The sequence below is a fragment of the Vespula pensylvanica genome, chromosome 2 (genome assembly GCF_014466175.1).
Source record: "Vespula pensylvanica isolate Volc-1 chromosome 2, ASM1446617v1, whole genome shotgun sequence".
In the NCBI taxonomy this organism is placed as follows: Eukaryota; Metazoa; Arthropoda; class Insecta; order Hymenoptera; family Vespidae; genus Vespula; species Vespula pensylvanica.
In genome coordinates, this window is record NC_057686.1 from 6,698,051 (window position 1) to 6,711,137 (window position 13,087).

Here is a 13,087-nt window from a genome sequence, read left to right on the forward strand (position 1 = left end):
GAGAGAGTCCTTCGAAAAAATGCGGAAACGAAATGACGCGTGAAAGCGAGAATCAATGAGTACTATCGATTTGACGTAATATCTCCGATACAAAACAAACATAAATCAAAGATTTGTATTTGCTATTATCATTAACAGATTTCAATCAATCTTATCTGTCTCATTTCATTCGTTTTATTTCTTTTCTACTGTAAAGTTGCAAGTACGTTCGAGTTAATCCACGTACGTTGAGTTCATTAAAATTTCGAGAGAGTCCTTCGAAAAAATGCGGAAACGAAATGACGCGTGAAAGCGAGAATCGATGAGTACTATCGTTTTGACGTAATATCTCAGAAACAAAACAAATAAAAAGTCCAAGACTTGTATTCATTTTTATTAACAGACTCTGGCCAATTTTATCTGTCTCATTTCATTCGTTTCATTTTTTTTCTTTTTTTTCTTTTCTTTTTTTTTTTTTTTTTTTTTTTTTTTTTTTTTTTTTTTTTTTTTTTTTTTTTTACTGTAAACGTATAAGTACGCTCGAGTTAATTCAGAAAGTATGCTGCGTTCATTAAAATTTCGAGAGAATCCTTCGAAGAAATGCAGAAACGAACGCAACGATGCGTGAAAACTGAAATCAACGAGTAGTATCGATTCGACGTAATATCTCAGATACAAAACAAACAAAAATCCAAATTTTATATTTATCATTATCTTTAACAGATCCCTGACCAATCTTATCAGATCCATTTCATTCGTTTTATTTCTTTTCTACTGCAAGTTTCAAGTATCTTCGAGTTAATCCACGTACATTCTGTTCATTAAAATTTCAAGAGAGAATCCTTCGAAGAGATACGAAAACTCAATGAATGAGTGAAATTTGAAATCAACGAGTAGTATCGATTTAATCGTAATACCTAAGAGAAACAAAACAAACAGAAATCAAAGATTCGTATTTTATTATTATCGTTAACAGATTCTGATCAATCTTATCTGACTCACTCCAATCATTTTCTTCCTTTTCTATAATGAGATCGAACTATATTCGAGTTAATCTTACTAGCCACGAGGCGCGTGTAGGTTACGTTCATTAAAATTTTGAGGGAGTCCTTCGAAGAAATGCGGAAACGCAATGATGCGTGAAAGTAGGAATCAACGAGCAGTGTCGCCAAGTACGCCAACTCGATTATACAACGAGTCCTTGGCGTTGAATAATGCACCATGAGTGAAAAATAATATGTATGTGAATGCAATGGTGGATGGAATACGAAGAAAGAAAGAAAGAGAGAGAGAGAGAGAGAGAGAGAGAGAGAGAGAGAAAAAGGAGATGGAAATAGAGATGGAAAAGGAGTTGGAGAAGTTGAAGAAGGAGGAAAAAGAGGAGGAGAGGAAAGAGGACAGGACCGAATGCAATTAAACGCAACGTATGCTCCCGCTACGCATCGTATCATCCTCAGAGAGTACCTCAGAGGAGTGAAAGTCGGCGAATAACGGGCCGACTTGCTTGACTCTGAGTATCGTGACTACTTCCAAACGAGAGATTTTACATATGTGTTTGTACATATGTGCTTGCATGCGAACTGGAGAATTTATGTCTTTAACTGATGATCGCTATCAACGATTAGATATACGATACATCTCGATTGGATGAATTTAGATCATGAAAAGACTAGTTTTCCAATGCATTTTCTAGGATATAAAAAAAGAAATTGTTCCTTTTTCTCATCTACATTTTTATCTATATAATATGTATATTATATATATATATATACATATATACATATACTATATGTATATAATGTATATCTTTATATTTCATTTAGATTTATATATATATATATAAATTATTATATTATTATATTGTTATATATATATATATATGTTTTTATAGGTGTAATTGATAGATTCTATATTTGTAGGTTTACGTTCTGTTTCCAATAGTTATAATTCATATTCTCGTTTCAAATATCTATAAAATGAATACATATATATATGTATGTATGTATGTATGTATGTATGTATGTATGTATATTTATGCATTTATATGTATATATATACACACATATATAAATCTACGCATAGAAATTAAATATGGACTCTAGCTATAGTTTTATCTTCTGTTTCAAAGGATTGCACGTCATCCTCTCGAAAAAAAAGAAAGACTTTTTTTTCTCTCTTTCTCTTTCTCTCTTGGTACTTCGAAAAGATGCCACCTGCTTTGGGGTCATTGAACTTTCAGTAAAATACACGCGGAGACTCATCCACGCCCAATTCTTTTGAACTCTCATCGTCATATAAATCCGATTATAAAATTACTTTCTCTTTGAATGCGGCTAACGCATAAGGGATAAGAGCTTTAAGCGAAGAAAAAAAAAAAATTACATATTACATGTAATGCGTGACCCCTAACATTCGGCATGTTAATTTGAAAATTAACCGTGATCGGGCATTTCTTGGAGAACGACTTGTCCTTGTTGGAATCTAACGGTCTTCAAAGTCAACGGTACCTGCAATCCAGAATTTCAATGTGAACGAAACCCGTTTTAAAAGAAGATGAGAAGATCGATTATACGGATCTTTATCTGTACACACATATATATATATATATATATATATATATATATATACATTATATACTTATGTACTTGTGTAGATATGTAAACTCGTAGTTAACTAATATCATTCATTCAACATGAATTGATCTTTAACCTATTGCTCCTTCGACATAAACGAATTTATTTGTAACGTGACATAAACCTCAATAATCGAAACGATCAAATCTTCCAATGCGTTAAGATAAAATTAAAAACAATTAAATAATAGTGGAATAGAATTTGAAGAAAATAAATTTCATTGACGCATAAAGAAATTAAAAAGCTTGTTCTAATTAATGACTTATTATATCTCAGAACTAATTAGAAATATTTTAAATATTAAATGATTCTATATAATTTATAAGAATAAACAATTATAAAATAATCACGATTCTAATCATTTCTAAATAATAACAATTAATTGTAAAATCGTATAATTAGATTTCCAAAATAAAAAAGAAAGAAAAAATATAATTAATTAGTTGCGAATGAATAAAATGAAACCAGTGAAATTCGAAAGAGTCTCGAATGTTTTCTCTCTCTCTCTCTCTCTCTCTCTCTCTCTCTCTCTCTCTCTCTCTCTCTCTCTATCTCTCTCTCATGATTCATACAAATTCAATGATCCCAATTAATTCAGTTTCGTATTCGATTGATATACAAAAGAGAAAGAGGATTATGATTTTTCCATGAAAGCGAGATCAATTTCGATAGCGTTGTTAAGCGTTCGTTCGCGTGTTGCTATTAATTTGCGTGGTAGAACGATTTGAAATATGGCAATTAGAACGCTATCATAGAAGAACACGCACGTGTGCCACATGACAAGTGGGCCGTCGAAACAGCGAACGCAAACTGCAACTGCTCGCGTGATTTACTCGTGAAATTCACGGTCGTCTCAATGATACACGAGTACGTTACCACCGACTTAAGAAAAACATTCAAAACGAATATCTTTCTAATCTTTTTTCTTATCTGATTTTCTCTATTTTACAAACGTATACAACATTAAACCGTTACAATGAAAGCCAATAAATGTGTTAGTATGTCAAATTATCGACGAGAGAAAACGATAAGTATCCTTGTGAAAATGAAACAAATTATTATCATTATCAACGTCTTCATTATCAGCGATCACAAAAATTTACAAAAATAAAAAAGAAAGAACTGTCCTCGTGAAATCGTCCTCGAGAAAACATAATTTTCTAATTTTATTCTTGCGTAGAAACGAAAGGAAAGAAATTTTTATCGTTATCAACGTGTACTTAATCGCGAGTTACAAGAAATTTCGAAAAAAAAAAAAAAATAATAATAAAAGAAAAATAAAAGAAAAATGTATCGTCTTCGTGAAATCATTGAAAATTTGCTTCTTTCGTTATTTTGTCGATGCTTCGATATATATATATATATATATATATATATATATATATATTTTTTTCTTCTTTTTTTCTTTCAAGTAACGAAAGTGCATAAAACAAACACTGACGATCCAAAAGAAAAGAAGAAAGACTTCTTTTGCGACAAATATTTACAAACGATGCTACGTTTTCACTTTACGTAGCGGAACTGTCGATACACGAAGAAGACAAATCGGCCAAGCCGGTTAAAAAGGAAGAAAAAATTATCGACGATGTCTGATTAAAAGGGCATAAGAAAAACTCGTACGTATATACATATCCATAAATACATATATGTATGTATATATACATATGTACACACATATACATATATATAGTTTGTACTCTCGGGAAACTCAGAAGAAGAAAGTTGCCATCGAGAAATGCATATCTTTCTACTTCTCGTTATAAATCAAAAAAAAAAAAAAAAAAAAAAAAGAGAGAGAGAAAAAAGAAAAGAAAAAAATATCTAGAAATCACATTTGATATCTCATTGATGAAAAACAAAGACATTGTTACTTCTTTCGTTTGTTTGTTATTTTTCTTTCTATCTTCCAATCGTATTTAAAATCTCTCGAATACCAATCAATACTTCGAATCAGTGTCTGCGAACGGGAAAAGAAAAGAAAGCGTTATTGAGATCGAAAGGGAATACTAAAACTTGCAAGGATTTTTTTCTTTTTTTTTTTTTTTTAACGAACACAGATTATCCTCAAACTTGTTGCTCCTTCTTTTTAAATTTTAAATAGAGCAGTTCACTGATAGATACATACATAGATACAATTTTCACTTGTATAATCGAAACGTTCACTGTCACTCTTAATCACAAAGTGTTTTCTCAGTCGTCACCGTGATTCAGCGAGAGGGAAAAGAGAAGGATAAGTTAATTGAGTCCTCGTAGATAGAAAAACGAGAGTAATATAATAATAATAATAATAATAATAATAATAATAAAAGAAAAAAAAATAGGGGAAAAAAAAAATTAAAAAAAGAAGAAGAAAGGGAAAAAAGAAAAGAAAAGAAAAGAAAATATCGTTGAATTCGTTTTGTACTCACCAAGCGCATGATGCTGTCTGTGCCTATGCTTGCCCGGTTCTCAGCTTTTACTCCGGAGATGATCTCCACGCAGGTAGCGATAGTTTCATGAAAGAGGTGGGGTCCATGTATACCACCATACAAGAATATATACCTACCAAGAATACATACGCGAAGAATCGACGAGATAGCTTCTTCGGTTCGATCTTCGACCATTTTCGGTCGTTCGCGTTCTCCTGACCTATATTAAACGAATATGCGATTTACTTTTATCCATTTTCTCTGTCTCTTTCTCTCTTTTTTTTCTGCTCTTCTTTCTTTTTTTTTTTTATTTTTTTCCTAAAAAAATTAATTCAAGAGTAAGAAATGGTACAATGGTATAACGGGGTATATTATATTATTAATTGGAATTTTTCGTAAACTTCAAGCGATCTCTTTGTTTGTTTGTTTCTTTGTTTCTTTCTTTTTTTTTTATAATATATTATTTGTAGTTACTGATTATTATATTTATATTTGTTTATGTCAAGAATATCGGACTGTTTTTTTCTACGTTTGTACATACACGTTTACGTCTTTTACGTACGATGTATTGCAAAGTAAGCAAAAATGATGTATCGTAATAAATTATTTTGATTAGTTTGTAATAATAAATAAAGCGCGAAGAATATTGTATATATATATATATATATATATATATATTTTTTTTTTTTTTTATACGTTTCTACATACCTGTTTATTTCTTATCTATATCGACAATTATTAATATCTTGATTACTCTTGGATATAATTGTGTGTTTTTTTTTTTATTTTTCTACGTCATTTATCGAACGTATTTTTAAATTGATTAAGTATATAAATACACAACTATCGAGAAATAACCCCTACAAATTCGTTGAAAATAGAGTTGTTGTCGCAGCGATGAAAGTTCTTTGAAAATGTTCTTACCTCTTTTTTCTCGACTTGAAATAAATTGGATTAGATTATTTGAAAAAGAAGAATTGATTCAATTTTTTTAGAAATAATAGATAATATTACACAGGTGCAAGCAGATATCTCGTTTCGTTGATTTTTAAATGGCGCCAACAACAAATATGACTTGCGCTCTCTGGCGATCGAATTTCTATGTTTAACAAGAAAATGCAGTGCCATCTGTGATCAATTTCTTGACAGGTACGAACACAGAGTGCTCAAGATTGTGTAAACTGTAAAAGCGCGAAACCATATGAGTGGTATAATTATCTAAGAATAAAAGGAAAATTGCGTATATTCGATAATACGTTCCTAAACAGTTTTATTTAATTTTATAATGAAGGGAATTTTAATATTTGACAATCTTAATGATGTATTATTTACTAAATGCGATAAGAAATTTGCATTTCATATACAAAAATTAGCTAGAGCACAAGGATTAATAACTGAGAATAAGGTACATTTTTTAATATTATTGCTCAAAGATTTTAATTTGTAACTAGATCCGCAACGTTCTCATCTGATCGGTATTATAATATAATTATCTCCACGTTTGAATTTATAGAATTGTTATTTATATATATAACAATAAATAATTTATTTTGTAGAGTACTGACGATGTGGATCCAAAACCATGTCCAAATATTATTATGCAACTTTTTTCACCTATCGTTACTTCTCAGTATGCCATGGCGTCACAATTTGGTAATTCTTATACATCTATGAAATGCCAAGATGGTACAAATATGGTATTTGACGAATATATGGGATACACATTTATTTACGTTGGTATAGAAGATATAGAATTAATGAAGAGAACTTTAGGTATATGTGTTTCGATAGTTAGACATGTTTGTGGACCAGATGTTACAATGTAAGAATGCGTTAGTACGATCATATGCTTTTAATATTCTTTAAACTCTAATTCTTATTATATTGGTTTTAGATTAAAATCAAGTAGGCAAAAGGTCTGTTTGGTTTCGTCTTTGTTAGACGCATGGGTAGAATTACGTGGTTCTGAACAAAGTATATTGACAGAAGCTGTAGAACAATTATCTGTTAACGCGGATTTAGCATCTGTGATTTTAAAAGTTCTTAATGATGCTTGCGATAAATTGAAAACACAGTCAGAATTTTCAAATATACATGTTCTATTACTTGTAAAGCAAAAATTTTTATCCTTGTACTCTAGTAAAAATGCTCATGATTTATGCGCATCTGATATTTTATTAATGATCTTAATGTGTTGGGTTATTAATCAAAAAAAACAAATTGACAACGAAACGGATCAAAATGGAGATGATAACGGTGATATTCTATTACCACATAATAACTCTTCTAGAGAAGAAGAAGCGAAACCATTTGGTGCTAAGCTATCAAATCCCACTTTGGAAGATATCACAAATTTATTTAGTACGATATCAAGATTAATAGTTTCTAAAAAAAGATTATTGTTATTGTTAACATTTATTACCTATCATTTGTTATACTGCATTACAGGAGGATCAAGGGAATCTTCTCTAAGCGAAGATCTTCATTCTTTAGCACATGATGGTTTGTACAGCCAAATAATACTTCTTGGATCTGAACACGATTACACTGCGAATGCTGTCCATGTTTTTGAAATAGACGACGGTATTTATCTTGTAACTATAATAGAAGTAACAAATCTGGCCACATCGTCTGGATTATATGACACATTCCATTATCTAAATATTATAAATGGTTTACAACTTCAAAGAGATCTTGATGAATTAAGACCAGCATTCGATAGTCTTGACACATCTATAAAGAAAGGTTTAGATGGTATTAAAAAAAATCGAGCCAATGTTAATAACGACGTTGATATGTGCCAAAGAAGATTGCAAGTGAAATGGGAATTCGTAAAAAAGAAGTATACAGAACTTTTAAAATCTAGGGATCCAGAATCGATTCTTCAAATCGAGTCCAATACATCTGGCTTTACCGATACTGTAAAAGAATTATTTCGTTTGACGTGTTTCGATAGAAATTTTCTAAAACAAGGCGTTGATGTACTAACAACAGTTGGCCGTTTGGTGCGCCAAAAATTAAACGATTTCAGTGATTTTCTTAAAGTAAAAGCACTGAAGAACTTCACTCTTGGATCATATCCTTTCTTAAAAGTTATTTTTTGTTCTTTATGCTTTTTTATCACAATTCTTTTTGCATAGATTATTATTTGATAAAAATATGCAAATATAGGTCCTTAATGCTACACAATCTACGAGAACTTCCCTAACCATCAACAAATATCTAGAAGAATTTCCAGGCTTGGTGCATTTTATATACATAGACAGAACAACCCATAGATTAACAGCACCAACATTAGACTTCACCAATTCTGAAACTCTTGCCCTTACTACAAAAAAGGTAGACATAATAATCAATTACAAGGGCAATCAAATTCCTGATTTAATATTGACGTTAATTTATATAGATTTGGAATATGGTGAAGCAAAGTAGAATGCACCTGCAAGAAGGACATTTATCAGTTATGTGGAAAGATACAACATTTAATTATGCTTATTTTTTATGGTTCGAAGATAATTCCGTACGTATTTTTAAATGTTACATATTTCTAATTATAAAATAATTAACAAAAATGTATTTACCATTTAGGGATCTCCACTTAAATTGAAAGTTTATTTGAATCATTTGATGAAAAATTTTCCAGTACCTGGTATACTTTGCGGGGATTACTATAGGTATGTAACAAAATGTGTTACTCGTATGTTTTCTCATTCTTTTAATTTCGACCTATTTTATATATATGTGTGTATATATATATATATATATATATATATATATATATATATATATATATATACGTATGCATGTATGTATGTATGTATATTTTATTAATATAAATAACAATTTTAAATATGACTTTGTTCAGGAAACTGGCTGAAGCGTGTTTTCCGAAATTATCTCCAAATAAAATTAGGATCTATGAATTATACTGTGTACATTTAGGATTGGCTACTTCATCTTGCGTTTTAGAGCACTCCAGAAGACTCGCAGCTACTATATGGGAAGTTACAGGTGTACCAAACAATCCTGCTGATATTCTGTAATTTTTTTGATATATATTGTAACAGTTATTTACATCTATACAGTAAAAGTATAAAAGAAGAAAAAGAAAAAAAAAAAAAAAAAGAAGAAAGAAAATTTTGAACTGCCTATCTATAAGGTGTTCAAAGTTACGTATTAATTCAGTATTTATAAAATACGATATTCGAAAATACATATTTATTTTATACTTTTATTAATTTAATGTAATATGTTATACACAGGAAAGTATTAATATAGAAACCTTTCAATACTCTCCCCAAGTTTTACTTAAGCATAATAAAGGGCATAAAAACACAGCTTCAGTTTTTGATTCCTTATATATCACTCAACATGACGTAACAGAAAAAATAATTATATATTAAGAATGTTTGCAATACGTAGATGTATTGAGAACAAAAAATTCTCCTTTTTCTTTCCACCAAAATGAATGTCATAAATCTTTGTAATATTTTCCAAGAATTGAATTATTACCTGATCAATAGATAAGGCATAAATATATTGTATTTTATTCGAGTTTCAAAATTATTATATTTCAGCGTAAGAAATATTTACAACGCATCTTGTGGAGCATAAAGTAGTTCTAAGAATATGGTCATACTTTATTCGCGTAAAACGCTTTGGAACAATTTTAAGTATTCTCATAAAGCTCTCAAAGAAAGCTAAGGATTATACAATCCTTGGAATGATTGAACTCCATAGGATTGTGTTTAGTTCAATGAGTATCTGACACATCTGAAAAATTACGCTTGTCGATATTTCTTTTTGAAGTTTCTTCGTAAATAGGAGGTTGCTGGTTTTGAATAGTATTTTTTATTGAAGATTGTTCTGAGGATTCTCCTATATTTCTTTCACTGTTATGTCGTAATACTAATCCTCGTCTAGCCTTTAGAACAGCGTTAATATCTTGTCCATATTTTGGACTACCTCTACCGACACCACTTTCAATCTGTTCTCCCATAGTTATTGGTTGTCTCGAGATCTCAGAAATCATATTAGTCGAGCATTTGTTTCTTTTTAATGTGCTTCCAACCATATCTAACTTTGCATTCGAAGCTGTGCTTACAGTAAATGGATCACGAGTTTGACTGTTCTGCGTGTCTGTATTTAACCCTATTTTCAGCTTTTCCTTGGACACACTTTCTGTATGAACAGTTCCTGTACTACTTGGTCGGTTGTCACTTGATTCATCCTAAATAAAAGACAGAATAAGAAATCATAAGACTAAACTTATGAAAGTAGCAGATGACGATTATGATAACATACTGTTAAAGAATGGTACTTGTATAGTTGGTCATCTTCGTGGATTTTACTAGGAGCATCTACTTTTTCTGGTGATAAATTGTTCTCTTCGTAACTGCTATTTTTGTCAACTTCGTAATTCAACTTAGTCGCATCTGAATTGCCATTAACTTTTGTCTTGGCTATATTCTGCAAACGTATTTTATTCCTGAGTTCTCCTATTTGCCTTTCCAATTCAAAAACTTCACGATCGGATTCGGAAACTTTCGGAATTAACGTATTTAAGTATTTTTCAGCTTCTTTTTCTATAATAGTTGCAGATTCAATGCCAGAAATTTGTGTAAGATTTAATCTAAAGAAGCAGATGTTTATTTCATTTAAAATACAATTATATTATTGCTTTATTACGTAAAATATATAACTTACTTGAGCGATTGTATTATTTTAGTAAATGTATCGATCTCTGCTATCGATCTCGTTTGAGGAGTACGTTTATAATCTGAACCATTAAGCGAAGGTTCGCCATCCCTTAAACTACTTATCTTCATGGATATTGGTTCGAATGTCCTATAATATGATTTGTATTACTATAAAAACGGATATAAAATTTAATATATACATACCCTCTTCTACGTCTTAAAAGAACGTGTCTAAATTTATGAGTTCCGTTTGAATTTGACACGGAAGAAGACAACAGACACGTGACAAAGAAATCCTCTTTATAACCATGACTACTAGAGAAATGCGAAGCAAACTGTTTGTGCAAAAGTTTATCCCTTAAAGTAGGTACCAAGCAAGAGTTGTGTCTAAATCTAAACCATCCAATAACTTGTTTGCTTTTATAAGACAAGAAATCTCTCAACTTCTCTTTATCGATTCTACCGGTCGAATCATGCAAAATATCTGGCATAGAGCATGTCACAACAGTTTCAATATCTAAAAAATATATATATATATATATATATAAATGTATATCCCTTGCAATTCTTATCGCAATACATTCTACAAGATGCCACAGACATACGAAACTTTATTTAATACAAATCATAGCTTGGACATTTCTTTCGTGCACGAGGTTATGTGTCATAATAAACACTGCTCTCAAATTTTACAATCGTACTGATTGTGAGTTCGAAGAATGATCTCTTTATATCATTGGTGTATAATAATATATAAAAAGAGAGATATATGATCGCTATACTTACTAATATGTCTTTTAATATCCACCTGATTGTCAGAATCCGTGAACTTTTTAACAATATACTCAACTATTTCACCGAGTAGAAAACCCATCTATAAAGAAGTTGATTGAAATGTTATTGTACATTCGAAATCATATTTAATCGAAAAAGGTTAAGTGCGTCCAAAGTCAATAAATTAAAATTATAAAAATGACCAATAATTAACGCCGCTACGAAAACGAAAATATAAATACGTGAAAGTACGACTATAAAATAGCTCACCTGATCTCCGACGTTGCGTACATTTTCGTAAAGTAATAAAGAAAGAGCAGCGCCCGAAATATTAACGAGTAAATCGCCGTCCGCCATATTGATGAATAAATATTGTAACTTGCATGTACTAGACTCTTCGATTTTATATCACTGACCGCATTTCCGGATTCTCTTGTCTATAAACTAATATTTACGATGCTCTTGTAATTATTAATTATAAAATTAATATTTCCAATGAATTTTTGCTTTTGCTGAATACATAGATAAACTGATAAAACGATTATTATCTCTACAGAAAACAGACTGAAAGAGAGAGAGAGAAAGAAAGAGAGAGAGAGAGAGAGAGAGAGAGAGAGAGAGAGAGAGAGAGAGAGAATGAAAAAAAGAGTGAGAAGCAAAACACGTGTTTAGAAAAATTTAATTATATACCCGTGCTTTTATATTTTAATAAGAATAATTTTTACTTACTCTTAAAACAATAACTTTCTAAATGACACGTGATACCGGTACAACAATCTTCGATAAACTGTTGAAAATAAATCTCATTGTTTATATTCCTATTGATCTTCTTTTGTCTTCTTAGTCGCGCCATTTTTGAATACATGTATTTATTATCGATTTGGGAACGATTAAAAATATACGAGTATGTCTCGGTTGGTAAAAGCAAGAATGAGATAAAAAATTATCAATTTATCAATAAATTTCTTTAAAGTGTTAGAGACGAAATTTAGATATTCACAAAAATAAATTACAACTTAAATGTAACGACTTGAACTGCTCGATCATATTGACAAGGTAACGTTCTTCTATGATAATAATAACAAATTTTCGTTCACATGATCGATCTTACAGATCCTATGCTAATAATAAATTTCAAAAACATATATGAACTATAAAATCGATCAGAAAATTTCGCAAAGAAAAAAATTAAAAAGAGAAAAAAGAAAAAAGGAAAAAGTAAAAAAAAGATTTGATATCGATAGAGTCGACGAATTTCGTTCGGTCGGTAAGATAGATAACGACAAAATTATTGAAAGGGATAATAGTTCTCACGTAAAACGACAAACAATTATTTTATTTCTTCAAATTCGTAACAATTTTCTTCAATCTAATGAAATATTCTCGTTAATCGTTGAAAGGGATTAACGTTAAAGAAACTTTTTGAATATCTCGAATAAAAGAACTACCGTGAAGACGCAAGATCAAAGTCCGAAGAGAAGATCCGTCTGGTCGCAGTCGCCCAAAATAATCTTTCCACATGTACACAGGAGTCGTTGTATTTCTAGCCGTAAGAAGAGAGATAGATCGATGTAGGACTCGTGATGTAAGCTTT

At 30.4% G+C, this 13,087-nt stretch overlaps 3 protein-coding genes across 8 annotated transcripts in view; 1 reads left to right on the forward strand and 2 right to left on the reverse strand.

Moving 5' to 3' along the window:
* Nucleotides 1–5,304, reverse strand: part of LOC122626954 (putative uncharacterized protein DDB_G0271606) — a 13,213-nt gene extending 7,909 nt beyond the window's left edge. Inside the window, exon 1 of the mRNA XM_043807579.1 lies at nt 5,021–5,304. Coding sequence (XP_043663514.1) covers nt 5,021–5,215 — 195 coding nt within the window. The 5' untranslated portion in view covers nt 5,216–5,304. The remainder of the gene's footprint in view (nt 1–5,020) is intronic.
* An 848-nt stretch (nt 5,305–6,152) lies between these two features.
* Nucleotides 6,153–9,357, forward strand: LOC122627209 (Hermansky-Pudlak syndrome 1 protein homolog). Of its 4 annotated transcripts, none has more exons than XM_043808179.1 (8): nt 6,153–6,425; nt 6,577–6,842; nt 6,915–7,381; nt 7,469–8,112; nt 8,192–8,359; nt 8,427–8,540; nt 8,609–8,761; nt 8,818–8,871. In XM_043808179.1, the coding sequence occupies exons 1-8, from the start codon at nt 6,306–6,308 to the stop codon at nt 8,854–8,856; spliced, it is 1,971 nt and encodes a 656-aa protein (XP_043664114.1). In that variant the 5' UTR covers nt 6,153–6,305; the 3' UTR covers nt 8,857–8,871. The 4 variants fall into 4 exon arrangements, with proteins under 4 accessions (XP_043664114.1, XP_043664111.1, XP_043664113.1 ...); XM_043808176.1 differs by lacking the exon at nt 8,818–8,871 and adding an exon at nt 8,886–9,357 and having other exon boundaries at nt 6,155–6,425; nt 8,609–8,694; XM_043808178.1 differs by lacking the exon at nt 8,818–8,871 and adding an exon at nt 8,886–9,357 and having other exon boundaries at nt 6,155–6,425; nt 7,469–8,096; nt 8,221–8,359; nt 8,609–8,694.
* A 216-nt stretch (nt 9,358–9,573) lies between these two features.
* Nucleotides 9,574–12,363, reverse strand: LOC122627212 (BRISC complex subunit FAM175B-like). Of its 3 annotated transcripts, XM_043808186.1 has the most exons (7): nt 12,223–12,363; nt 11,764–11,937; nt 11,506–11,593; nt 10,924–11,236; nt 10,727–10,867; nt 10,325–10,652; nt 9,574–10,250 (listed from the first exon to the last, which is right to left on the reverse strand). In XM_043808186.1, exons 2-7 carry the CDS (start codon nt 11,848–11,850, stop codon nt 9,774–9,776), a joined length of 1,434 nt encoding a protein of 477 aa, XP_043664121.1. In that variant the 5' UTR covers nt 11,851–11,937; nt 12,223–12,363; the 3' UTR covers nt 9,574–9,773. The 3 variants fall into 3 exon arrangements, with proteins under 3 accessions (XP_043664121.1, XP_043664120.1, XP_043664122.1); XM_043808185.1 differs by lacking the exon at nt 12,223–12,363 and having other exon boundaries at nt 11,764–12,054; XM_043808187.1 differs by lacking the exon at nt 12,223–12,363 and having other exon boundaries at nt 10,033–10,250; nt 10,341–10,652; nt 11,764–12,055.
* Between the last annotated feature and the right edge of the window lie 724 nt (nt 12,364–13,087).

Coding starts and splice junctions, on each gene's coding strand:
- LOC122627209 (XM_043808176.1), top strand. CDS start 6,306: ATGAAGGGAATTTTAATATTTGACAATCTTAATGATGTATTATTTACT. Junction 7,382..7,468: donor AGATATCACAAATTTATTTA/GTACGATATCAA, acceptor ACTGCATTACAG/GAGGATCAAGGGAATCTTCT. Junction 8,695..8,885: donor CTTTGCGGGGATTACTATAG/GTATGTAACAAA, acceptor GACTTTGTTCAG/GAAACTGGCTGAAGCGTGTT.
- LOC122627212 (XM_043808186.1), bottom strand. CDS start 11,850: ATGGCGGACGGCGATTTACTCGTTAATATTTCGGGCGCTGCTCTTTCT. Junction 10,653..10,726: donor AAAATAATACAATCGCTCAA/GTAAGTTATATA, acceptor CTGCTTCTTTAG/ATTAAATCTTACACAAATTT. Junction 10,251..10,324: donor ACAAGTACCATTCTTTAACA/GTATGTTATCAT, acceptor TCTTTTATTTAG/GATGAATCAAGTGACAACCG.